This window comes from Nyctibius grandis, chromosome 7 (genome assembly GCF_013368605.1).
Source record: "Nyctibius grandis isolate bNycGra1 chromosome 7, bNycGra1.pri, whole genome shotgun sequence".
NCBI classification, from domain to species: domain Eukaryota; kingdom Metazoa; phylum Chordata; class Aves; order Nyctibiiformes; family Nyctibiidae; genus Nyctibius; species Nyctibius grandis.
In genome coordinates, this window is record NC_090664.1 from 12,548,206 (window position 1) to 12,575,283 (window position 27,078).

At 42.2% G+C, this 27,078-nt stretch overlaps 1 protein-coding gene across 1 annotated transcript in view; it reads right to left on the reverse strand.

The window, feature by feature from the left end:
* The window catches only part of TGFBR2 (transforming growth factor beta receptor 2), a 61,291-nt gene extending 36,373 nt beyond the window's left edge, over nucleotides 1–24,918 (reverse strand). Inside the window, exon 1 of the mRNA XM_068405474.1 lies at nucleotides 24,555–24,918. Within this exon, the coding sequence (XP_068261575.1) occupies nucleotides 24,555–24,648 (94 nt within the window). The 5' untranslated portion in view covers nucleotides 24,649–24,918. The remainder of the gene's footprint in view (nucleotides 1–24,554) is intronic.
* Between the last annotated feature and the right edge of the window lie 2,160 nt (nucleotides 24,919–27,078).

A 27,078-nucleotide genomic window follows, 5' to 3' on the forward strand; every position in this document is an offset into this window, starting at 1 on the left:
TCAGACTGATGCTGAAATTCCCCTAGCAGACTGATACTGAAATTCCCCTATCAGACTGATACTGAAATCAACCTCTGCAAAGGGTCTGAGATGAAATCTGGAGTTGGATGTGAACCTCAACATCACTCTCTTCTGATCACAAGCTGCTGCTAGATTCTGAGGACTTTGAAATCCAGGAAAGATTGGTCTCCTTCCAAGTCACATGAACTCAGACCTATCTCTAATCCACAAAATCCTGCCTGGAGAATGACAAGTTGGTAGGGTTCTTCCCTAGGGAAGTGTATTCACTCATTCCCTGAAGGGCCCACAAGCAATGAGTGGTTCATAATCAGCAAGATTGCTCCTCTCTCTTCTTGTAGTCACTTTAATGTCCATCTCTAAAAATTCTTGACTATCCTGCTGAGCACTTTATACCCCATGAGCCAACTCCTCAAGGTTTTCTCCCATTCAGACCACCAAAGTCACTTGAACACTGTGGACAGAAGCAACCTTTCATTTTGCATGGAAAAAAAAAAGTGGATATAATGGGAAAGTCAACGGAGAAAACACAGATTTGCACATCTGAAGGAAGCCATCCTAAAATGTGTGCTTGTCTCCTAAAATTTGAGTTTTGCCGTCTACTCTCTAATGTTAGTTTCCTTATTTTGACTTCAATAGGAAACCTAATTCTAGATTTCCTTGCTTCCTTGTCCATGGAGAGGGCTCCAAATAAAAGACTGTGGTTTCTTGGCTATGAAGCTTTCAACCAATCAGTTCAGCATAGATCAGGCACTGTGGTTAAAATGCAGGGAACATGCAAGCCAACACGTGGGCTGGATATTATGGAAGAGACACCAGAGCAGCCACATAAGAAATACCAACTCCATGGGTTCTGGTGGAGCCAGGCTTGCAGGGCAACACTGCAGGACACTTTTACTCTATGGTTCGTGTCTTTTTTATGATTTGTCAGGACCTTACAAACAGTATGCCTCACCCAAAGTCTATTGACTGTCTTGAAGTTGTTTGCTTTGTGTCTGTTGTCTGTAGATGTGTAACTTTCATTGAGGCCTCAGGCTACAGTTTACATTCCTCTTATTTTTTAGTATCATTACAGAACTCTCAAAAGCAACATCATTTAAATAAAGTCCAAACCAACATGTTGTCTTTTGGGGAATATCTACACTGGAAAACTTTATTTATGTCTTAGGATGCATTTCAGAAACAGCAGCCAATTTCTCTTACTCTTATCTTACAAAATACAGTTACTGCATTTCTCCTCTCATCCCATGCCTCTGGCACATGTATACATATAAAACAGCATTGCTGAGCAGACAGATCCCATCCCTTTAAAAAAAAATTGCTGAGGGAGACGTCGGGATGGGAACTCAACAACCCAGCTGCTGTAAAATAATTTCACCTAATGGGAGCGAGTTAAATTCAAGACTTCACTCCACTACATCAAGGAAATCTGCAAGAAGGAGGATGCCTTTATCAGAAAGCCTTGAAGGGGATTTTCCTTATTCTCCCAAAGAGCGCAGCTCCACGACATCATGTCTCAGCGGCTGGAAAGCACAGTAGCAGCTATGAAGAACATCCAAGCTGTATTACCTTCTCACCCAACAGAAAGACATAAGGTTTTGCCAGGAACAGTACTAAACACAGCATTTTTTCTGTTTTGCCTACCAACCCCCAGTACAAGATCTACAACCTCAACAGAACTTTGATAGTGATGTGGACACTGCCAGCATCATGAAAGTGGAGAGGTGATGATGCAAAAGCACATTCTTTGACATACAATAATTGATGAATTAACTGCAGGAGGGAAAGAGTCAATGAAAATGCATGATCCAAGCTTTGCTTTTATGACCTGGATATATCCTGATGGTTATTTTTAATTACACTGATTATGTTCATTGCAGTAATACCAGAAAGAAAAGAGAGAACCATAATCAACCCCAAAGATTAAAAAACCATGAGTTACAAAATCACAAGACTAGCCAAAGAGATAATGGAAATAAAGGAAAGAAAAAAAAAAAACCCAACCAAAAAATAATTGCTCGGTTCTCCTTTATTTGCCATTGCTGCCTGGACTGTTACAGTATTGAAACTTTAGCCATAAGCAGGAGGGTTAGAATTACTGTCTAACTTATAAAATGAAAAGATAAAAAGAAAATAAATTACTGGAATGCAGAAGCTTGATCTTCAAGAAAAATGTCAGCTATCATATGACTCATCACAAAATCACAGGAGTTGGCAACAAGGCAACACTGCAAATCACCTAGTAACTCCCATGGCAAAACCTTCAGGGGTAACCCTATAAAATATGTATTTTCATTTTTCAGTTACAGCTGCCAATTCTGAGCTTAATGCCATCATGAATTGAAATGGAGTGTCTGTGACACACTCCCATACTCACCATGTGAGTATGAACACACGTAATTGATACTGTCTTGGACCCTGCTTTGGGCTGCAGTCCTTTATCTCAACTGTGATTTACCCCAGTAGGATTACCATGGGCACAGGACTTTTGCGACTGTTTCTATTAGGATTAACAACAATGATTATCAAGAGTGCCAAGAGAGCCTCTGTAAAGCCAAATATGAGCTTTTACGTACAACTAAGATATGTCAGAGGAAAACAGGTTCCATAAATGTTTAGCTCACCAGATATTTAACTGTTCCTGTGGCAGGACTCCAGAAAACAACATTCCAACAGATTCTTTTGCAGAATCTCTCTGCCTCGACCTGTATCATATATAGTCACAGATCACTGACATCACCCTGGTCTGCCCCTAGCGACTTACTCCCTTTTTTCCCCCCTCGGAAGGTGTTTCACCTCTTTGGTTTCCTTTTGATCTTCAGCCTTCTGGCCTTGCACAACAGCTGCCTTTGTGCTTAAAGACATGCCTTTAAGTTTACGAACTGCACTTTTGTTTGCAAAGTGGTGGTTGGGACCTTTGTGCTGCTTTCCTGCCTGATCAAACCTCGTCGGGGCTCTGCAAAGGATAAAGACCAAAATAACTTCCTTTTTATGAACACACTTCTTCGTGAAGTACTTGAAGGAGATGCATGTCATGGCTTCTCCCTATCACTTAATTGCTCTTGCCCGTCATATGAAAAAAACGCAATTCACGCCTATCAGATGGCAACACTACAACTGTTAATGCAACGAAACACACATAGAGCCCCGTAACCCATCCTATCACAAAGCAGCCACTATGAGATGGGGGGAAAGAATGGTCTGGCGGGGCCCACAGGCCTTGGAACGGTTTGCGTGAGCTACGACCTGCTCTTCAGCCACGACTGAGAAGTCTGCTAGGAAAGAAGACGGCAGACTAGGTAAGCCGTTCTGACAAGCTAGACCTAGCCAGAAGGAGTTTGGCCGCCCGCAGCTGAAGGAAGGCCAGAGCAGAAGAACTGGTTCGCAGTGGAAGGTCACCGATGAACTGCACCGAAATCTGTGAAGCCCCTATTTCCTGCCCACCGGCAGGCAAGGTACGTGCACAGGGAGAGACAAAAGGAAAAGGAGCAGGAGTTAGAAAACTTCAGTTTAACTCATCTCTGCAGTGGAAGCGCCTGGCTTTTAACAGCAAGTGGAACTGGCAAAACTTTGCTTTAGGGCTTGCTGCAGGCACTGACACAGAAACAGAATCAAATCTGGCAGGAGCTGGGCGGAGGGACACAACCAGAGAAAATAAGGCAGGGAACAGCATACTAAGCTGGAGATCCTGAAGATAAAAAGCGTTCTCGCATTTAAAGCATTAAAATAACACTATTTTTATCCACTACTTCCAAAAAGAGCTAACATTGGCAGTTTTAATCATGGGCTGGGCTCCTCTCACTGGTACAGGGCATGGCAGTGAACTGCCTCAAACATGCCTGAGAACGGTGCTTGCTGCCGTGACTCCTGACTGACATTAATGCAGGTGTGAGGAGACTCCAGCTCAGCACTTACTATATAAGTGTGAAAACAGGGAATAAAAATAACATTATTGTGATGCTTCAAATAATGAGATGGATTTTTACCTGTGGATTTTTAACTTGCTGCTCTCGTCCACATTTTCTGGCCACTGCTTAGCACTCCATGGTAGGCAGAACAAAAAGAATACTGTCTCCAAGCAAAAACACTGAAAAAAATTCTAAATGATGGCTTCCATAGGGCACTCAAAGGGACATTTCATCTTCTCCTGACTTTAACCCGCAGCCTCCTTAACACAGCTGGTAAACAGCACACAGCACTGGAGAACTGTGATACAACACGAAGATCAATTTATTCAACTATGACTACAGGGTCTATTTTTTTTCTGCAAAATGCATTAAGTTTGGAATTTACTGGAAGCTGTCTTTGGTGGTTAACTCCTTCCGTGACTTCAGATAAACAGTGAGTATCGAGTACAGCAGTGCTCATCTGGTTCACAAGATTAGGAAAAACAGCTTTCCTGGGTTTGTTGGAATAAGCATGATTCATGGTTCAGGACTGACATTTGCATAGCTAATTCTGACCTGTCCATTAAAAAGCATATACTGCAACTTCACCTCCTTTTGTATTCTTGCCTGCCCAGTGAAAGCTGCCATTGCTTCACTTGAAACAGAGCTGAAAGAATATAAACACTTCAGCTTTGTACAATTATTGTTTTCCCAACTTATATGCTCTGAAAACAGACAGCATAAATTCAAGCATTAGACAGATATTTCTGTGATATAGAAGGAAGCAAAGATTTTTTTCATGAGAGAAGAGTCTCTGTGGCAAAACCCCCAACATTTAAAACATACACAATTAGGAACAATTCTCACTCAGAAAAAAAAACAAACGTGCCTCCACTCTCAGCTACAGAGCCTCACTGGAACAAAACCATGCAATTGAATCTTCTAAGTAGGTTGAATGGAGTTTCTGAACACATCATACCTCTCCCTTCAGCCAGTTAAGAAAGCCTGTTTATAGAAACCTGCTTCTCTCCACTCCTGCCCCCTCAACAGTCACACCACCACCACCAACCTACTTCAAAATACGATAGGGCTCTTCATTCTTCATAATGGCATTGGGGAAGGTGAATAATTTGTCCTGAAAGAGGCATATAAACTAAGATTTTGGAAGGAATATATTTCTTCCCTTTATCTCTCTTACTATAAGAGAAATGAGCAATGTCTACCTTAACGAGTCATTCAACCATATTTTCAAGGGTCTATTTATTAAACTTCCAGTTTCCAACAGCGAAATTCAGGAGTCCATCCTGTACAAGTGGAACAGTACTTTAGGACATTTTCTAATAAAGTTCTGGCCGAGCTATTTCTATTAGCCGTGAAGTATTCCATAGAGACACATCCTGGCTCTTCAGTTTATCTGCAAGGCTACTGAATGTGCTCAGTGCCACATACAAACTGAAAAATCCATGAGATTATAAAAAAATGAATCATATTCCTAAGGTAACAGCACTGCTTACCTAAAGGCATCCTTTTATTACTTACTAGCAGTCCCAAGCGACTGTCTCGTAATATCTGCTTAACGCAAAGACAAATCTTGTCTGTTTTTCGGGAGCATCCTCACTGGACAGGCTACAGGTAGGGGGAAGGCAGAGAGGTTTTGAAGTCTATGTCACAGGGCAAGTGACTGCATCTTCTGCTAAACTTCTGGGCAGCAGAACACATTAGGATCTACGGTAGGGGCAAAGAGGCTAACTTCAAAAGTGCTATAAGCTTCCTGCTATACTGTATTACCAAACCCTGCCATCCTTCCCATGGGGAATTGCAGTTGTGGTACCTGTGATGGACAGAGTAGATGGGCACATGGGTACAGTTCCTACTTTTCCCTTACTCAGACAACTGTCATGCTGGCACATCACTGCAACACCAGAGCAGGCAGCCACACGGCATGCTGTGCAGATGGACTCCTGCCCTCAGCTCCCACAGACCACTGCCCAATCAAAGCCACACAGAAATAAAAAATAGTAACATACTTGCTTGGCCAAACACTCACAAATGACACTCCTACAGGGCTTTACTCATATTTAATATATGGTCTTGTCTTGCTTAACTTTCTGAATGGCTTCAAGTAACTAAGTGCTGGCCTGGCACACACACATCACCACATGAGTTTAACGGATTAAATTACAGGAGTGAAGGTTTAACAGTTTTGCATGTAGATCTTCAAATCCTTTTAAAGCTGATTTAACTCAGTATAGGTTATATTAGGAACAAGTCTAGCCAGTGTCAGAATTGAGAATTACCACACATAAAGTTGCTGTGGCTTACTCAATTACTTTTAAATCAACTATAAGTTCAAGAGGTGTGAATTCTGTATGTGGAAAATGCTTTCGTAATGTTACTTGACTATCTAGCTGCAGCACTTTCAGCAGGGATAAGGAAGGTTAGATATCTCTAACCTTCCTTCTCTAACCTATCTATTTTCTCTCTCAGAAATTCATCTCTTCCAAATGCAAAATAGTAATGAGTTAAAGACTGATCTCTACGCTGGCAGCATGCAGCAACTCAGGTGGCAAAAAGCCAAATCTTTCTCCTGAAACTACAGTTAACTCTTGCTAAAGTTAACTCTTGCTACAGTTAAACTCTTGCTAAATGTATGTCCACTGGACTCTAGTGTATTCAAAAGAGCAGACTAAGATAATGTAGAGGAAATTGTGTAAATAATACCTAAAAGCAGCTGCTGTACCTTATGAAGAGTTAATACAGACAAGCAGATGTTTATTAACACTGTTGGTTCACTCAGGAGAGTGGCAGGCACTTGCAAACCCTCTCTGGTCTCAGAGAAGAACCTCCAGGAAAGGTCATGAAATAGTTTGGGGGGAGATTTTTGTTTGCTTTTTAAAGCAGTGAAAATGAAGCACAGACATTAACTGTGACAAATCACACAAAACAGGAAATTCAAAGTTACGTCTGACTCCCCCAGGTTCCCTTTGATGCAGCTAGGTTGCTTAGTGAATCAGAAAAAGTATCACTCCTGTATTTGCCATTTCATGCTTTTATTTTTCATTTTATTTGCTTTTAGTAATACCCCCTTAAAACTACTGACACACTTTCCAGACAGGTTTTGGAAGGCAGGCGGCCATACCCATCTTCCCTTTTGAAAGGCTCCTGCCACATGCAGCTTTCCAGAGCCCTCAGTGGATCACTCCTTTGCAGATGCCACTGCAGAGCCTTCTTCACACACCTTTTCTGACATCTTATTTTTAGTGTCGTTCCTTTTTGGTGCAAGAAAATGCATATTTTGAGAACAACAATTGCCTGCCTCATGGAGAAGTCCTCAGACCATTTTAAGAAAAATAACTAATTTGTTTCTTAAGCATCGTGAACACAAAAGATCTTACCTTTGCCTTTTCTCTCGAGTGAGGCCATATAGAAAATAAACTGCACAAACAGTTTCAGTTTGCAAAAAAACAGCAGTGCTGCTCCCCTGCTCTGGTTATTTGTTCACATCCCTCACTGCACTTTCTCCTCCCTCACCAAGGAATCAGACCGCACCTTACCACACCTTCCTCACCCTCCAAAAGGCCAATTTGACCCAGAACAGTTCTCCAGTCTAAACAACTACCTGACTACACAAACACAATAAAGAATGTGGTATGAGGAGTGGGAACCCATGGCTAGGGTAATGCAAAACTGCATATTTCAACAGCAGCACTGCTGAGGGCAAAGGAAAGTCTCTGTGGATCTATGGCTGCAGTTACTTCTGGGGCAAGGTCAGGCCGCCCACTGCGCCAGGGACAGGGGGGACCTGCTGGCTGCTGCTATCTCCAACCTGAGCGCAGTCTGCATTCAAATGCCACTTGCCCTGAGATGGGAGATGTCACAGCCCTTCCAGGAGAGGAAAGAAGGGCTCTGGAGTTATTCCTTTCTGCCAGGCATTGTCATTGCAAGGGCAGATGCCTATGGCTCATCCGCATGGGTTGTGACACTTTGGGGAGCACTCCAAGGATTGATGTTTCTTCACAGAAATATTTGCAGACGCCCCTCAGGATGCACCTCATAGCTATTTAAATCCACTATGAAAGTAGATGGGAGGTTATTTTGACTTTGAAGCGTAGAAAAAGTAGTTTTCGTGTCTCAAGTCAGTTAACAACATTTATGGGAGACATCTGAGCAGATGGGTATTACTCTCTGTGACTGTTTCCTTAGCAGTACACAGACCCAGCACATGTCTCCTCTTCACAGGATGCTGAAGGAGTCAGAGCAGCCTTGCTTTTAGAATACACTTTTTTCAAGAGAAAGGACTATATAAAAGGGACAGATAGTACTGTGAAACACAGACATCCTCTGTCTGAAGTGAAACATCTGATTTTGCTGCAGATCTGTAATGTGAACACAAAAATAAAATTCAGCCAGTCACCCCAATTCTGCTTTGTTTCAGGGGAAAAGTCTGATGAACATTTACCTGAAACTACCACTAGTCTGGGAAAATGCTCTGTAAACCCAGATAAAAGTATTGTCCGAGTTTCACCTTTTGGTCTGAAACGTTTGCTGGACTTGAATTCCCATCTCTGATTTCAAAGAGCCTGATTCTGACTGCATTTCCTTTCTGTAAACTGTAAGCAAGATTCTGTGGACCAAGGAACAAAACTTCAGTCAAACAAAGCCAAATCTAAATAATGGATTTGGGATTAAAAAAAAAAAAAAAAAAAATCAAAAGCAGTCTCAAAATATAACACAGTAATCAAAATGAGCTGCATCTGTTCAAATATTGGTTTAAGTGTCACATTCACAAGTAGGAAATACTTCATGATTATGAAGCACAAGGGGCACAAATAGCATAAGTAAGATATAAAAAGATTTTAGGTACAATGGCATGGTTTGGAGTACATAAATTGCAGCCCTGCTGTTCAGTGTTTTATTTTTAACTAGGTGGAGGAATTCAAAGTAGAGTTCCTCAATCTTTTTCCATGCACAACTCCATATTGTGCCCCTGTACTGCCCCTTCACAAGTGCACCTTTTGTGTCAACTGCTGGAGCATGTTCAAGTCATGAGTTAGGGGGTGCTTTGTGCCTTTGACCAGGACCAGCACATTCTTTAAGCATGATCTCAGCAACCTATACAGCCAGGATTGGAAGTGATCAAGCAAACTGGTTTCAGACACAGCTCTTAAGTCCACCTTAAGCAAGGATGTGCTCTGCATGGGGAGAGTCTCTATCTTGTACAATAGAAAACTATATGTGTGTACGTCGGTTGCTACTGAACCAGACCAGAATTTCTATGGTATTTTCTAACACACCAGTAAGTATGGGGAGAAGCTGTGTGCACACAAAGACACACAGCTGCCCATTCAAAATAAGCATTTAAACGGATTAACCAGACAACTGTGCATTCAAACTGGCAATCGTTACACAGTTACGTGATTCAGAGGCATTTATAAATATTTGTTTTTCCAGATAAAAGGAGGGTATTAGTGGGATTTTTTAAGTGCATTCACTGCCACTATCCCTCCCTCCCAGCCATAAACAAACAAACAAGGAAACAAAACAAAAACAAGGATGTGTTTAGGGTGCAAAATTTGTAGTCACAGTTTAAGACTTGGGGATTTTAGTTTAAGCTTAATATAAAAAGACAACTTACTAACGTAAAGAGCATAAAAGACCTCATTTTGCTTAGCTTTTTGAAGACTCCTGTACTTGAGGAACATTTCAGAGATCTGGAATTTAAGTTAAGGCACATGCCCTGACCAAAGGATGCTCCTACTATGGTATAAGTTTACAATATCATCTATAGATTCTAGTAAAACAGTATCCTGTGCGATTTCTTTCTCTAGATCTGAATATAACCCATCCTTCCTAGCCTATTTGAAAATCTATTTCTGAATAAGAAGTCTCATTTGACAAGTCCACATCTTTTACACACACAGAGGCTTCTCTGTCAGTCTCTGACGGGCAAACGTGTTTATGCGGAAGCTCTGTTCAGAGCTCCTTTTTACTCTAAGGAGCCATTTTCCTCCAGGAAAATAATGTTTATGAACCATTCTGTCCCCGCACAGCAAGTTTTGAATGACAGATTCAGAAAAACAGTATGAAAAAGAAATTACTCTCTTTCATAATCCATCAGCTCAGCTAAAAGAGTAAAACAGAGGAAAGTTAGATTCAAATTTAATCCCTTGGGAGTAGAATCACTTTGAATGGATTTGGGGAAAAATACACATCCTTCTCAAATTCAGTAGCTTGGATGGTTATATTTGTCTCTGTCAAGTTACATGCAAAGAAGCAGAGTAACAGAATTTAATACCCTGGGGATATGTTCTCTTGATAGATGCATCTAACTTCCACAACCGTTAATGGGAGTTATATACTGAGTATTGAGAAAAGGGCACATGCATGAAAATATACACTTCTAATGATATTCAACCTTCAGAAAACTTTCTTTTGCTGACTTCTCTTGCAGAAATCCTACTGGTGTGGCACGCTGCTACAGAGTTATCAGATTTCTTGGTAAAGCAACATCTCCTCTATCTACCAAGGGTAAATTTGCTAACGCGTCCCCCCCAGGTATTAGATGCTCCTTTTAATGCATTTGCAAATGACTCCCTCCAGTTACTTTTCAGAGTGTGAATCAGTAGCTGGCAATACCATCCTGCTGAAATAAGGGAGAGAGTAATCAGCTCCTTCATTTCTGTTTGAGGCTGAAATTTTACTGGGCTTAAAGGAAAATAAAAGCCATGGCTGAAACCTGCCCATTCTAAAATAAATAGGTTTTTCACCCATAAATACATCCCTTGAAAGTTCACTGAAAGGTCCTTATCTTTGCTATTATTTCTAAACCACATGTGCAAAAAATTCATTCACTATACTACAAAATTGAGTATTTTAAGGACAGTCTGTTTTGGATGTGTGCATGGTCCAGCAGGTAAGCCCCCACATTAAAAAAATTAGCCCTGTGACACTAAAAAATCTGCATGTAGGAATACAACAATTCTCACTCCATACAACAATACAACATCACTCACTGCTTGCAGGAGCCAGCCCCCAGCAGGGCTGGCATTACAGTGTAAGGTGAGGACATTCCTACATTAGACGCAGCTCAGTGGGAAGGAACTTGCCAGTCTAAAATGTTTAGTCTACCTCCCTGAAGAGGTGTGAGGGACTGCAGACTCTTCCACTTTGTTTATAATGAACCAGAATAAAACTGTAAATAAACTCAGAATGTGAAATGTACACATGGAGTTGGATTTCTAAGGTTTTCCCCTCCCAATTGCTCTTGATATGGTCATTGTTTCTGTAAACCCACTATTTCAGGTTCTCAAGCTATACCTTAAGTCATTCTCAAGACCATATCTCAAGACCAATCTTTCAGCAGCACTCCAAGACAGCATATACACTAACTTGTTTAGAAAAAATATTGCAAAAAAGAAACTAATTTAAGTGTCTACAAAACAATTACTTCTATTGAAGGAGTTGTTTCAGAGAGAAAGCTGGGAAGAAATAAGACAGAAACACAAGACCAAGCACATCAAGCAGCAGCCCAGAAGCAAACCTTCCGTTGCCTCTTAATTTTCATCTGAATATCTCAAATTTCATGCAATTACTTCAACAATTCTTTTCTAACAACTGAGAACTATGAAAAGCAAAGTATGATGACACTTCATAAACTTTTAAATAGTGCAGTTAATTTCTGGCAACCGCATAACATTCCTCATCCTGCTGCCACAGGACAGAAGATGTTTACCATCACATGTATTAGTTAAATTTAATAGGATAAGATCTTCAGCAGATGCTAATCTGTGATTTCTGAGTGCTGCTATGTCAAATTATACTAGATGATGTTTAACAGTTTGGAGTCACTGAATGTTTCTGGATATTGGTCATAGCACATCATCATCCTTCATCTGGAGTGCACTTACTCAACTGTAGAAATCAGTTAATAATCTGCAGGATGTCCAAGGGCTTCTATGAAATGCCTTGATCATTTTAATCAAATGCCAAGTGGATTAATAATTATGTCATGAAAATACTATTTCAACAACTGTCATTGAGGAGGTTGTGCATAACATGGCCATAGTAGCTGAACCACGCAGCATCCCTTTAAACATCAGGAGCCAGTTGCATGCTTTGTTACGGTTTCTGGTGTAACTGTTCAGTGACATGCACAGCTCATTCTGTAAAGCTGTCACTTCGGCATTTTTCACAAATACTGCACTCATGTAAAAACACAGTATGTTTTAAAAAGTGTTCTGACAAAACACAACAATTCCAAGCTTTCCAAATGCAGTAATAGCTTAGGTTATACCAGAGGAAAGTGCTCTGTAGGAATGGAGACATTTTTTTAATTCCTTGGATGCAAACTTTTATAACTCATGCATATTTGAAATATCCTTCCACTGGGTTAGTTAGCAGAGGAGCTTAACTGTTTGTTACTTCTGGAGATGCTAGTTCTAACTCGGAGAGGGACATGAGTGATACCAGCCTGGTGGTGGCAACCTGCTGTATCACAGATTTCTAGGTTACAGGACATCTCTGTCAGGAGGAGCTGGGATGGTATTCCCAGAGTGGCCTTCTGCAAGTGAAATCATTCCACTTCGCTAGTTTTGCAAAGCCCTAACTTCTCTGGGTATATGTTTAGCAAGCAAAACTCTTGGTTTAGAGATTCACATTGGGAAGTGCATCACATCCCTTGGCAGGGCTCTAATAATTAATTTACCGTGTCTGTTAAAAATGCATACCTTGTTTCTGGAGTCATTTAGTTCACCTACAGCTTTCATTTGTTGGAATGGATGCTTGTTCACCTTTCATAATCTCATCCCCTGCAGAGTCTGAAATATCATGTTAGCACTACTTAACACCTTATTCTCTATCAACTAACTGTGGTGAACTTCCATGTGAGCTTTCCTACCCACAGTTTAGCACTCCAGCAGAGCAGCTTTAGCTAGGTTGCACTACCTTACATTTGCCCTGAGGCAAATGCTCCCGGTTACTGGTGTTTATGCGACGCATGGTATCTTATTAAGGCATGGCAAACTGCCTGCATATCTGACCAAATCTGTATCCAGCTAGGGAATAGCAGCTGTAGGTACTATTCCTAATTCTTTTGTTCTTCATATGTTCAAAACCACAACAGTCCATCATTTTCAAAAGGCAGGCAATCATTAACATTAAACCCTTATCTGAAAACGCTAAAAAGGCAGCATGGTTCCCTAAACAAACAGTACCACCTCCTTCCTAACCCACTACAGGCCTAAGGACAATCAAGTGGAAACTACTGGTCAAAGCTATCTACACCTCCCTTTCAAAAGCACAAAATGGAAACTTAAAACAAAATCCGTCTCAGAGGGAAGTGTGATGATTGTACGGGTAGTGTAACTACTCATGCTAAGCAACAGCTTGGAAAGGCAGGTGTCAGTGTTTTCTGTTTCTAGGTATGTGGTTACGATAGTGGTAAATGTGCCTTGTCATCAACTTTCAAGGGTAAGATACTTCAAATAATTAGTGGTTTGCTTCTAGCATTTGCTACCCACCTTCATCCATGAGAAGGCCAACATGTTTCTGACTTCAAACCATGGGTAGGTATGTGCCTGACAATCATACTACAAGTTACCAGAACAAAAAAGCCAAGTTAGGGGAAGTGCAAGCTGTCTGAACTGTGAATAATATATACGTAGAGAACTGAGAGAAGAGTTAGGCCTTAAATGGTCAAACTGAAGCAAGCTACCAAAGCTTCCTTGTGCCTCACCATTCCCTGGCAGCTCCTATCACACAGCCTCTTAGCCTGAGAAAAATAGGTAAGAAAAAAGTGCTAATTGTATTTTATTGAACTTGGGAGGGTATTTGAGGCTGATGAGAGTTTCTGGATGCTCTGAGGGCTTTAATCCAGAATTCCTGTTGAGAAATAACAGTAGTTATTACCCTCTTTGAACCTCAATTTCCCAATCACAATAGACCAGTGTTGAAACAATCTCTGTTCATTTCCCATAAGTTCTATAATTGTCTATAGAAACTGTAATGAACATATCAATGCATTAGTTTTTTTTACACATCTTAAGCAGAACTAGTTGAAACTGTGGAAATTCTAATACAAATAACTGTACTGAAGTTTAACAGTGACATCAAAGACACAATGGATGAAATTGTGGGAAGCTGGAGATCTGGGTTTGGGTCTCCAGAGACTAAGAGACTGACCCCAGGCTTCTCATTTCCCAGTTCACTGCTTTAACCATGGGTCAAGATGCAAAAGCTGTTCTCAGTTACAAGTCACCAACAAGTCTTGCCTCCTCCTCTCATGTAGAAGAATGAGCCTGTGAACTCCTTCCAACATATATAGAAGGAGTCTTCATGCCTAATACAGGTATTTTGAAATCTTCCTTCTAGGGTCAAATGCCTAGTTTTTAAACAACTCAAAATCTACATAGGATATGCCTGGGTCCTCATTCTGAATCCCATGTTCCTGAATTTTGGTGAATTAATTTGAATCACATTTTTTTCTTCCTTTATACACATTAAAGGCAGGTAGCATGTACATATAGGAGGCTGTAGGCTGTTTCTTGTTGCGCTAATATTCATGGTACCAGTGTGGCCTCAGGGAAGAGCGGGAACAGCAAAGCTCCCAGCCAGGCAGAAACTTCCAGGCAAAAGTATAAAATGCGAGAAGTAAGGAGTGTGTGAGAAAGGAGTTGAAGGAGAAAGAAAAACAATGCTGAAGAAACACTTTCTAGTTGTATTCTCTTTTCCAGAATAGTTCACCCATCTTTTCCCGCTGAACATCTTCCTGTTTCTATTATCTAGAGGCAAAGAGAGCAGATATGGCTTTAGTTACAACCAGACAATGTGGTATTGCTGTTTACACGCAAACTTGTGCTACGCCAGCTTTGCAAGCCTGATGGTCTGGCACTGTACATACCAGATGAGAATACTACAAACACAATAAAAGGATCAGCTTCCCAGATTTTTGACTTAAGGCATTCCCTTGTGGTAAAGTTGGGTGAGGAAATGGAAGAACAGACCGAGGGGAAGAGGGAAAATTCAATAGCCCAGAAGCACGTATCACTGACCTAGTTACTTTGTGAAAGCTTCAATAAAGAGGCTTACGAAGTCATGACTATTACATGGTCCTCTCTGATCTTTTCATGAGGATGAGAAACGGTTGTTTTCAATTCAAAAAAGAGAAAAAGATTCTGTATGTAAAGTCTCTCTTTGTTATGCTGTGAACTCCCTGGAGAGAGTATCAGTCACCCTGCAGGGGCTGGAATAATGAATGAATCTACCAGGGAACAGGCTTTCTTCTCCTCTGACATGCTTCGGGAGACCACCCGCACGCATGTCAACCCTTTCTCTGCAGAGTGCTGCCTCTACAGCCCTGCCCAGTCTCAGCCAGCAAGGATCCTTCCTCTCAGAGCCCACCGCTGATGGAGCTGAGATGCTCTCAGGCTGAGGAGTGGCATGACCATGGGCCTCCCACTTTCTGGGAAAAGGCTCTAACCACTGTAGGAAAAGGAGGCAATACAACCGTGAAAATCAGTAATGGGAACTGTGGGGAGGTAGAAGGTACGCAGCAGGGCAGCTGGCCAACTGCCACAACACAGTCACTGCAGAATCACAGATCTCCTTGTATGCAGGAGACAAATGAGAAGGGTAATTGCTGCATGCTTGCAGGCAGAACCAGCCAAAGGAAATAAAGGATCAACCACCGCCTGCATACAACAGCTCTTCTCTTGAAATCTTCATAGGTTCCTGATCAGATTGACAAATCTGTGCTGTTCAAAACCTCATTAAATTCTTCCCATTAGTGAACCACACAAAGATTTACTACTTCATTCCTGCACTCTTTCTTTGAGTTTCTCAAGAAGAATGAGACATCCTGGAGTCACTACCCAGTCATGTTACAGGAAAGCTTAAGATAGCTACGGAGCTGAGCAGGGAGCATCCTCAGAGCAAGAAGTGACCACTTATCACGTGAACTGCGGAAGCAACTCAGTGCTGGTCAGATGCTGAATTCCCGCATGTGATTTTATTGTCTTTCCATCTTATCACTATTGATAACATAATAAGATACATCATTAATTATGTATATTTTTACAATGCAGCTCATTTTAGGGTAAAAGGTAAAAAAAAAAGCAGCCTATGTAATGTCTTGCTCAGCATAACAGAGAAGTGCTACTCCATGATAATTAGTGGCTTTACAGTGAGATGAAGCAAAATAAACTAACACGAAGCTACAGTCCTCCCTTTAGCACTGTCCTGAAATTGCACAGTGGATACTGGCTACCTCATGAAGGAATATTTTGTGAGACTAGACAGCTGGAGAAAAAAAACTGGAAAGAGAAAAAGTGTAGTTACATCTACCTTATTTCCCCAAGCATGTACTTTAATGGATGGAAGTTATTCACACACACTACTCTCCTGGAGCACTCTAAGTGCACAAGATATGGTAAGTCCTAATGTAACTACGACTTCAGACTTGCTCCAGCCACAGAGCTCCCAAACAAGCATATGGAAGTTGGTCAGGACAGCTAGGTAACACTAAAAACAGGGGAGCAGTCAAAATGATAAGAAGTTTCAGCTCCCTTCGAGCACTACGACTTTTCTTAAACTGTCGCCTAAGTATTACAGCCATGTTATCAAAACCACTGCTGTTCTACAGCTTTGCATAGTGAGTTGTCAACAGTACCTGAGCTACTAATTAGATCTCAAGGATCAGACAAGATCAGCATCTCAAGACACAAAGGAATCCTGGACAGCTGCTTCTGCTGCCTTCCCCGAAAATAACCACAAGCGATAATCCATTAGTAATCATCTGTGGTCTGTTTCAAAGTTCACCCTTTTGTACAGCAACATAAAAAAATGTACTTATATTAGTTAGTGAGATGAAATCTACAAAATTACCACACTATCATCCAAAAGCCCCAGGCACCACCTAACTGTGCCAACGGGTGATGCATACATGTGATGCGCTTACTCCCATTCCGGGCTGCAGAATCCACAGCAGGATTAAAACTGAAGGGAGGTGGCTCACCTGCATCTCACGTCTAAAATATCTAGACTCAGGAGAACTACAGGTTAACTCCTGGAAAATCTAACTGAACCCCCCTTTTCTTTCTAAGTCAATAAACGAATACCAGCCCACTTATGATCCTGCAGTGTGAAACCTTAAACAAAATTAAAAACCACATCCACATTCTGAGGAGTTTGCCCCTTTGTCCTCATTCCTCATTCTCCACTTTGCTTCCTTATTAATTACACCAGCACTAGCAACTTATCAGTGATGAGGGAGCTTTAGTTTTCATACAGCTTGGGAAATGTACAGGAGTGCTTCCGAAGGAAAGGCCAGGTCTTGATGAGAAATCATCCCTCTTACACATTTCTCTTTTTTTTTGGGACTACCTATCCCAAATCAATTAATCTCCATCCTCCCAAATTCTCCTTCCATGATTCTTCCTGGGCAAAAATCCTTAATGATAAATTACAAGAAATTTGGAAGAATCTTCTTTCCCTCGGCTGCCTGAAATCTCTCCTTCCTAAAGTTCTGAGGACTTCAAAATACTGCAGTCAAATTACTCTGTTGCTCCAAGAAAGAGAACTGGATCATTCTGGCTCCTCTAAGACTGATATCACAAAAGCCCCCTCAAGGGAATTACAGCCTCATAACATACAGTTGCCTATTATTTATTCCGTGGCTAGATTCTCAGCTGGTATAAATCAGGGCAGGTTCCTTGCCTTCAACAGAGGAAAGCTGATTTATGCCAGCTGACAGTCTGGCCCTGCATGTGTTCCATTTGCACAATGCTAGTTTTTAAAGAGGCCCACTAAAGTGCCCCAGGCACATAAGAACCACACTTGGGTCTTTACTTGGAAAATGTTGCTCTGAGGAGTAAGACTGTGAAACCTTCCCACTGCTCTCTGACTAGGTACTTTTCAAATTCACTTACTTTTCTAACAGAAGGAAGTCTCTATGCCCTGACAGCCACCATGACCTTGGGAACACAAGGTGGATTTTCTAGTGTCTTCTGCATAGACTAGTTTTTTTAACTGAGTTTAAATGCTGCATTAAATGAAGCCCACAGGTATACCAATGCAATGTTTTGGAGGAACCTATCAACTGCACAGAGGGCAGAGGCTATCTTTCAAGACTTGTATTACTGGTGACTATAAACAAGCCAGAAAGAATGTGGTGTGACTTTCAAATCACTGGCTGAGCTTATGTCTTTGGCTGCGTGATAAGCCTTTCTTTTTTACCTTAAAACCTCAGATGTCTACCTACAAAGCACAGCAACAGCTCTTTTGAGGGAATGGGGCTGAAGTACTTGGGTACAGACAGAAGGTATGTAGGAAACAGAAGACAGCTTTCTAATACCTCTGGTTCCAGATTACCATTTCAAAGGCACAATGTTAACCCTAGGTATCATTGTAGTGATGTATCTGCTGGGTTGTAAACTGAAGGATGCTTTAAGTGTGAGGAAGCAGACTCCTCTATCTGTTCCTGAAACCTCTTAATTTCAGTCGAATTTTTGACAAAATACTACCCTGGCTGAGTGGAGAACTGGAATCAGACTATCAAGACTTAGTAATAAAAATTGTGGTTCCTTTGCATGACAGAAATTTCTGAGTACAGCTTGTTATTATGATATGAAACAAAGACCAGAAGACACCAGTCATTCAGAGCACTGCCATTACCATCCAATGAGGAGAAAATGAACACATGGCTACAGGTCAACCTAAAAAGCACTGTCAGGAAAGTGCTCGCTAAGTACTGTAACATTTCATTCATTTTCATATTCACCACCAGAGTGAAACCAAAATAATTTGAAGTGGTGGGTGTGGGGGTGTTTGTGCATGCATGCCCAATGAGAGAGTGACAGCCCTCCAATATCCTGGGGAGACTGGGTAGGGGGAGCTCCAGATTCAAATGTGCAGTCTATGAGCCAGACCAGGCGCTTGAGCCTGCCTTTCTTTCATCCTCTACCAGTGATTATTCTAAGTATTAATTAATGATGATTTCTCTCTCTGTCTCTTTTTATACCAGAAATTCCATCATGGACTAGGGGGAAAAGAAAAAAAAAAAAGTTTCCTGATGAAAGTTTAATGGAAACTGGTACATTTCCACAAATTGTTTCAGTTTTGACAAATCAGCATTTTCCCATGAAAAGCAGTGTCAAAAACTCTCAACCAGCTCTAATTCTAACCAGATTAACTCAGGGATGAATGCCAGCAGGAAGTTCTTGCTAAATACCAGTTGTTTGAGCAAAGAAAAACTACTCCTTCCCCAGATGATCTTCCCAGAGGTGAAAAGGCTTTAAAACCCATACAAAAAAAAAAGGACCGGTAGTTCCAGCTGTAACAACCACAATGGCATTCAGAGCAAGAGAAAGAGCAAGGAAATGGCATATAAAAAAAATGCACAAACATGGACAAATCGGCAACTAGTATTTCTCCTACCACTGCTAATGTTATTGTTTCTTAAAATCTGAAACAGTTGCTAAACTTCACAGCAATGCAAACAAATGGACATTAGTCCCTGACTTAGGAATCCATATGGACTGCGGGGAAAACCCCTTAATACATGCTCCAATTTAAATTCTGCTTAAATCCCTAGAAGTTAATGGACGCAAAAAATGACAGCATGCTGTCACGAACAGAAATAGAATTCAGCAACTCCTGGTGAGAGTTGTTAGTTCTAACTACTAATTTGGATGAGTTTTTCATCACTGGATGGTGTTTGAAGTGGTTTGCTCTCTCTATGTATCTTACCCTAAACATCTGTATGCTAACTAAATCGGTGTTCTTTCAGGCAATATGATATAAATGGTTGTACTCAACCAATGCCAGTGCTGCTGCTCTGTCTTTATGGCAGAATGAAGACATACTATGAAAAATAACATTGAAGACTTAGCTGGGTCACCAAGAACCCAGTCTTGCAAATATTTAGTATCAACTCCTTGCTTACAGTGGCATACAGATGAGCGGCATTTGCCTTAACCACAAGGCCCTGCCCCAGTGTGTATGCCCACTCCTTGCTGTAAAAGCAATCTATCCCCTGCAGTAAGAAGTTTCTCCACTGTTTCTTAATACAACTCTTTATCACTTCCACCTGCCAGTGAAGTTAAACTTCAAAAGGACTTATAACTAGTCTGTTGAAAACAAGGCATATTCTTTCTGATTTATTTTGGTCTATTTTAACCTTCCAGAATTACAGTTCATAAAAAAGCACAAGTATTTTGTCATGACCTTTTATTTTATTCTTGATTATAAGAGTTTAAAAAGCAGTTCCCATTATCCTATAGGAAAAAAGAAACAAAACCCCCTCTAACTCCAACAAAATTTAAGGCTAAAAACCTATTAAGCAAACCAAAATCTCTGCACTAAATCTCTTAGACTAGGACTCAGCCAACTTTCTTTTTCATAACAGGACTGGCTCTCTACTACTCCATGCTGGAAATCCCTTGTACTCTCCAACATCTGCACAGAACTGGTTGATACCTTAGTCCTTTTTACTGAGTTTGCAATGCTCTGGCAACACAAACTAGCAGATGTCCTTGGCATGTGCCTACCTGGTAATTTCTCCTGAGTCAAAGGGCTCCTGTGTCAATGGAGAGACACTACACCGCTGGTCTCCCACCTGCCTCAGGACGTCCCTTTGTTCCTCTGCTCACCAGGTGCCAGAGGGGCCATGGGGACCATGGGCAGACCAGGACTGTAACAACTCACCTCGCTCCTGCTGAGCCCAGAACCATGGGGCCAACAAAGGTGGCTGGAAGCCCTGACTTTCACTGTGTCACCAACACTCAACTGTAGCCATGTCAGCCAGTGTGGAGACTGCACAGACCACTTTCAGATCACTATCTGTCATTGCACTAGTGATAATATTTCATACTTAGCTGATACAAATGCACCTGGTTATGCAAAATCCAAGAAAGTAACAAACTGGGCCCAACCAGTTGGTTTTGCTCATTATTGCTATACTGTAAGTAAGGCACAGCTCTTCTGAAGTCAGAGGAGTGTCAGTGACACAAAGTGAATGCTAGCGAAGTGCATATAGCACAGACATACGTTATTGAGGAAAAAAAAAAGCTCCTATGCCACAAATGCAAAAATATAATCTTAAAAATACCCTGCAGAGGAAATATAAGCATGGGAATCTCCAACAGCTGGTGCTACTACACTCTTTTTTTCCTCCCCCTCAAAAGAGCAACTCCTTTCTAAAAGCCTAGTCCTGAAAAAAAGAACCCACAAAAACCAAACCATGAAGAATTTTCCTTCTGGTAAGAGCCTGACACCATCTTTGCTCCTAAGTTCAGAAATAAGTTTGTCACAATTGCAACTTTTATCAGCCACTATTATATGAAACTGTAACAATTCATCCCAGAAAGGAATATTTCATTTTGAAGCAATGCTGTTTGGCTAAATGTAGGTCATATAAGACTCAGTGTTTATAAAATATAAGTGAAAAAATATTATGAATATGAAAAAATCTGAATTATTCCATTGCCCTTTTTTTTTGAAATTACTTTTGAAACTATTTCAGGAAACTTAACATGCTATAACCCTGTGTAACTCTACTGATGCTAATGAAACTATATTCATTTGCAGCAGCTTAAGATCTGGCTCATCATTGTTTAATAGAAACCATTCTTATAGGAAATTCACCACATGAATATTATAGAAGTATGTTAAAGCCAAGGAGCTCAAAATAGCAATTAAATAAAAGTGATTTTCAAAGTCTCAGGTATAAAACTCTTAGAAATCAAGGATACCCCATAAACAGAAAAAAATGGAATAATATCTCTGTTCTATTCCTACTTCCCTCCTGAAATAACTGGAAATTTGCCAGTTTTAATGGGGGGCAGGAACACATTTTAGATTTGATCATGTTACAAACAAGTTCCACCATGTTACGAAGATGTTTGTTCTCGTACTTCCCTCTTGCAAATATCTGAAGCTTTAAATTTGATTTTGTTTCTGTAAAATTAACTGGCTGCGATATGGCGTTTAAAAAATAAGGAGAGAATAATGCAAGTAGAGTTTGGCTGAATGGAGAAATTAAGTTCCTGATGTTCACAAATGAACGATTATTACACAGATTATTCCAAAGAACAAATTTCTGGTTTTGATAGCCAAAGATAAATTACAGATTCATATTCACTTGGACACAGCAGCATGGATTTCTTACGTGGGCAACTGCTGGTTTGCACTGCCATTTATTGATTAAACGCTCAATATGGCATTCACAATAATTTAAAAAAAAAAAATAAAAAAAATCACACCTTGTCCCTTTAGTCTATGGAAAAAAATTCAATTACTTGTGTGTAGTACAGGACATGATAGCATCTTTTTCAAAGTAGATAGTTCTTATTGGACCTGCTCATGAATTTGTGGTTTTGTCCAGAAACTTCATGGGAATGTGTCATTCCTGTCTAATATTTTGCTGTGAAGAATGTTAAAACGAAATTTTAGCTGGCTATTTATTAACCTCTTCAAAAACAAGAGCCAGCTGGTTAGTAGGCATACCTGGGAAGTGAACTCTCCTGAGACTGGTATCTTTCCTGCCTCAGTCCTCAGTGAACTGCTGAGCTATTGATTATTACAAAGTAAGTAGCTCTTTTTTCTGTTTTGTTTACCCTCAAACATTTGGCAGCTCTATTTTTTATTTTGATGCCAAATAACAACCCATATCCAAACCTCACACTTTCTGCCCCCACAGAACTATTGTTTTCTGACCAACTCTTTCTGTTACACACGCAATAAAATCCAACGGTGATCATTAAAACAACTTTTGGAGCTATAGGATAGATTATCTGACAACAGATCTACTCAGTTTTAGTTATTGTAAGGTGTAGATGAAGATCAGTATGAAAAATGCTGAATTGTAACCAATCTATATACATTTTTTCCTCATTGGACCTACAACAAGACAGAAGAACAAATTCTTAAGCTATGTCCATTTTTAAAATCTACCTGTAGTTTGAGACTGTGTATACTGGTTGAGTGAAAAAAAGCATAATAATAAATAACACAAGATTAACAAATGTGGAGCTTTTTCATTTAAAGCTTTCTGTGATGGGAATCTGCAAAAAATTTGGGGCTGGGGTCAAAATAAAAGCACCACTAGCTGAGTATGGCTTATATTAATCAGAAATAAAAATATATATAAAAATCCACAAGAAGCTACACACCTCACATTTAAAATACTATCATTTTCAGCCCTGGGACACCATAGTGTCTTACTCTTAAACTGTTTTTTTCATCTACCCTAAGCTTCCATGAGTAACTTTGCAGGTATGTAAAACCTGTTGACTTTTGACAGGATTATTAATGAAGCATGAAGTTTTTCACACTGTCCATAGCTATTGGGAATAGCTATACAAGAGCTATCTACTTTATGCTATTATGTTTTAGTAACAATTTTGAGATCATTATTGACCATGAGTGGACCATGAGGGAGAATCAGAGGGCAGAGAGCAAAGTTTGTAGAAGCTCAGGTGTCTGCACATCTTACCTGAAGACTAAAACTAGTCGTGATATTACAAGACATCTCAGAAATCTACTTAGTTCTTCAAAACTGTTTCAGATGTAGTTGTGCTGCAACCTGATGTTCTCTTTTTAGGTTCACCAGTTGCACTGCAACATGATCTAGAGCCTAACTTTGCAGTTAAAGATGTTAGTTCACATATGTGGGTTAGTACTGGTAGGACTGAGATCGAAAGCTCCTCAGGGCAGGGACCTTGTTTTTGCAGCAGCACTTTAAGCTCTTGGTACATTCCAAATTATCCTATGAAGAACACTGCAAGCCACAGCCTCAAAAACCTATCTCAGGATGTCTTCGTAAAAACAGAATAAGGGGTGTAAAGTGTCATTAAAAGTGAATCAAACAACACTAGCCCTAAGTGCTACGGGAATGATTGCTACTCCCAGGCCAACTGCTCACAATCACGGCTTAATTCTGCTGTGGGCAGAAACTCACAGGTGAAATAACTTTCTGGTGAGCAACTGCTGATCCACACCGCATAGGCCCTCAGCTCAGAGCCATCGCGCACCGGCTCAGGCCATGGAGCACCCGGGGCACCTTCCAGCCCCTCTCCCCAAGGGTGTGCGGGGCGAGATGCCCTCCATCCCGCAGGGCATCGCAATAGCTGTGCCGGGGGCTGGATCCTGCACCCGCCAGCGCGCACCGAAGGGGGCTGGAGGCGCGGGCCGCGGCCGGCTGGTTCCCCCCGGGCCTGGCGCCCCCTGGGCACACGGTGCGGGCCGCCACCAGGTGCGGGAGCTGCCGCAGCAGCTGTGAGGCCGGGCGGCCGCTCCCCCCGGGGACAGCAGTCACCTCCCAGGCTGCCCTCTCCGGGCTCCTCCGGCCGGACCAGACCCTGCTGCATTTCCTGCCAAAATCTTCTGTTTTCTCCCCCTCTTCCCTCCACGGACGGACCCTACTTTTTACCGCGAAACCCCCAGATTCCCAGTCCTTTCTTCCCCGCTTACTTTCCAGCAAGGCAATAAAACAAACACGCTCACCCCTCCCAAAATGTTTCCAGCCTCAAAACTTTCTTAGCAACCGCATCCCCTCCTCCCGCGGCGGACTCCTGCCCCGCTCCTGCCCACTGCCCCACTCCTGCCTCCGGCCCCAGCAACTGTCAAGCGAGGAGCGCCGGGCCGGCGCACACTTACCCCGAAGCAGAGCGGGGACCGAGCTGCCTATGAGGACCCAGAGGCAAACGCGGAGAAGCAGTCGCCGGAGGCTCCTCGGCACAGGGGGAGTCATCGCGGAGCCGGCTCGGCATAGACGGCGGGGCGCGGGGGGCGGCCGGGCCGGCCGGGCAGCGGGGGAGGCCGCGGCGGCGGGGCTGGCAGGGCGGCGGGGGACCGGGCTGCGCGCTCCGCTGCTCGGGACCGCGGGTGACTCACTGAAAACTTCACTTCGGCGCTGCAGGGGAAACAGGAAATCTTAAACTTCGCAAACAGCTGGGCAGGACTTTCGTACTCTCACAGTAGTTCCTTCTCCCCCTTCCCACAGTCACCCCCTCCCCTGCGCTCGCCCTTTTTCTTTCTTTCTTTTTTTCTTTTTTTTTTAAACACGAAACCTCACCCAGTTTGGTGTCAATCATCTGCCAGAGGCCAGCCCCTCTCAGGTCTGGCTCTCCCACCACAAGCGCGCCGGGGCCAGCCCCGACGCGCAGCCCGGGTCCCTGCGCCTGCCTCCCTCCCGAGGCGGGGAGCGGGCACAGCCGCCCGCCCGCCCGCGCTGCTGGGCCCCGGGGCGGCGCCGTGGCTGGTGAGGGGGCTCAAGGTCGACGGGAACCCTCCTGCTCGAACGGGCCCTTCTCCCCACGAGCTGACAGTTCAGTCATTTGGGGCATGGGGGCTTCGCAAAGCTCCTCCTTGGATCCGTATCCCTGACCTTATCGCTGCTGCTGCAGCCCGTTTCCCCCTCTGCAGAACTGATATCTGAAAGACGGACGTAACCCCCAGATGAACTAAAGCAGTGGAGGTTGAAGGCAGGGTAATAACAGGAAACGTTCACACAGACTAGCTGGGCACTCAGCTTGCAGATGTTGAAGCTGGCTGCGACAACTTGCCACCTGCCTCTTTTTTTTTGCATTTTGGGCTGGATGCACACCACTTGCTCCCAAATGCTGCCTGTGTGACACAGATGAAGTTCATCTCCATTCCCTTCAGAAGCAGGTTTAGCTTATACCAGAGATGTTGCCTTCTCCAGAAGGGAGAAATTGCACATAGGATTCAGGGAGTAGGACCACACTGGTGATACCAGCTTTGCATGGCCCAGAGAGAGACTATAAGAACCATTAGACTCTCAACCTGAATAAGGCCTGAGCCTTCTGCCCGTATAAATCCTGCCATTGCATAGCCAGCGGTTGTCTTGAGACCCATTTTTGGTTCACAGAGTCTTCCTTCCTCTCTGAGTTAAATAGCTGGGCATTGATTGAAAGGTAAACTGATGCACATGAGGATAATTTGAAGGTGTCTGTTCAAATTTTGGTGATTCCCTTTTGTCTCGGTTATAGCACTCATTAGCAGTACAGATCTGGGTACTTCAGAAAAAGGGCTAAGCCCTCAGGGGGAATATATGTAACCATACTCCAAATGTCCCAGATCAATTCTGTATTAATTTGGAAATGTTTGCATAATGCATTTAATTGGCCCGTAACAGACATAAAAAATCTCATTGTGATTTTATGTAAATTTAGTTTTAAAAACTCCCTAAATACGTATTTTCACAGTGCAGCCGCAGTTTATGGTGCAAATTCTCATAAACCTCTCCAAGAGCTTTTCCCTTTCCCCCACTCCCTTTAAATACAGTCAAGATTCACTTAAACACAGTCACCACCTTGTAGAGGTAAGAGAAATGTTGGACTCCCCTTTGAGCACAGGCTGGAGTGTTCTTATCAGTTCCTGTGCACCAGCTCTGTGCTAGAAGCTGTCTGCGTTTTCAGTAATCCACTTAAACGAAAGCATTTCTCAACCCCCATCGGTATATACGCTTCTCTTTCCTTGTAGCTGTCAAGCTGCAGATGCCAAAGAGTTGCTGTTTGCTTAGAAAGTTGGCTGTGTATACTGAACTCTCCTGTTAGTTTCTGGTGACTGATTTGCAATATGAAAAGAAGCTTAAAAGCCATTAAAAACAGATTTAATGTTACTATTCAAACCTGTCACAATCCAGGTGTGACTTGGCAAGCTGGCTTCTGCCTTGCTTGCATCTCTCTCCCTCACATGAGTGTCATGGCTCTTCTCCCACACAGGCACCTTCTGATCAGTCTGTCTCATCTGGGATCTGGGAGTAGGAGAGGGGCTTGAAGGAAATGAAGGCCTTGGGGAGGGCTGTACTCAGGTCCCAAATAATCTCACATCCCTGACTGCAGCCTGGCATCACAGGCCTTCTCTCTCACTTGAGGTGATATGGTGCCTGTTACCCAACAAGTGAGCAGTCTACTAAAAGTGGAGTTCAGAAGTCCGATATTTCCATATAAGCATTGTTTTTATTTCCACAGACACATCATGCAGTGAGGATTGTGCTACACCTGCACTTTGGATGTTCAGATAGCCCTTGAGGGTGGTAGGTGTTACTGGAAAGTTTTTGAGTGGAAGGAATATATCTTACCTGGATATCCTTGGTGGATGAATAACTTTTTCACCAGAATCCTCATGGAAGTTGAAGTAAACCCCAATTTGGTTC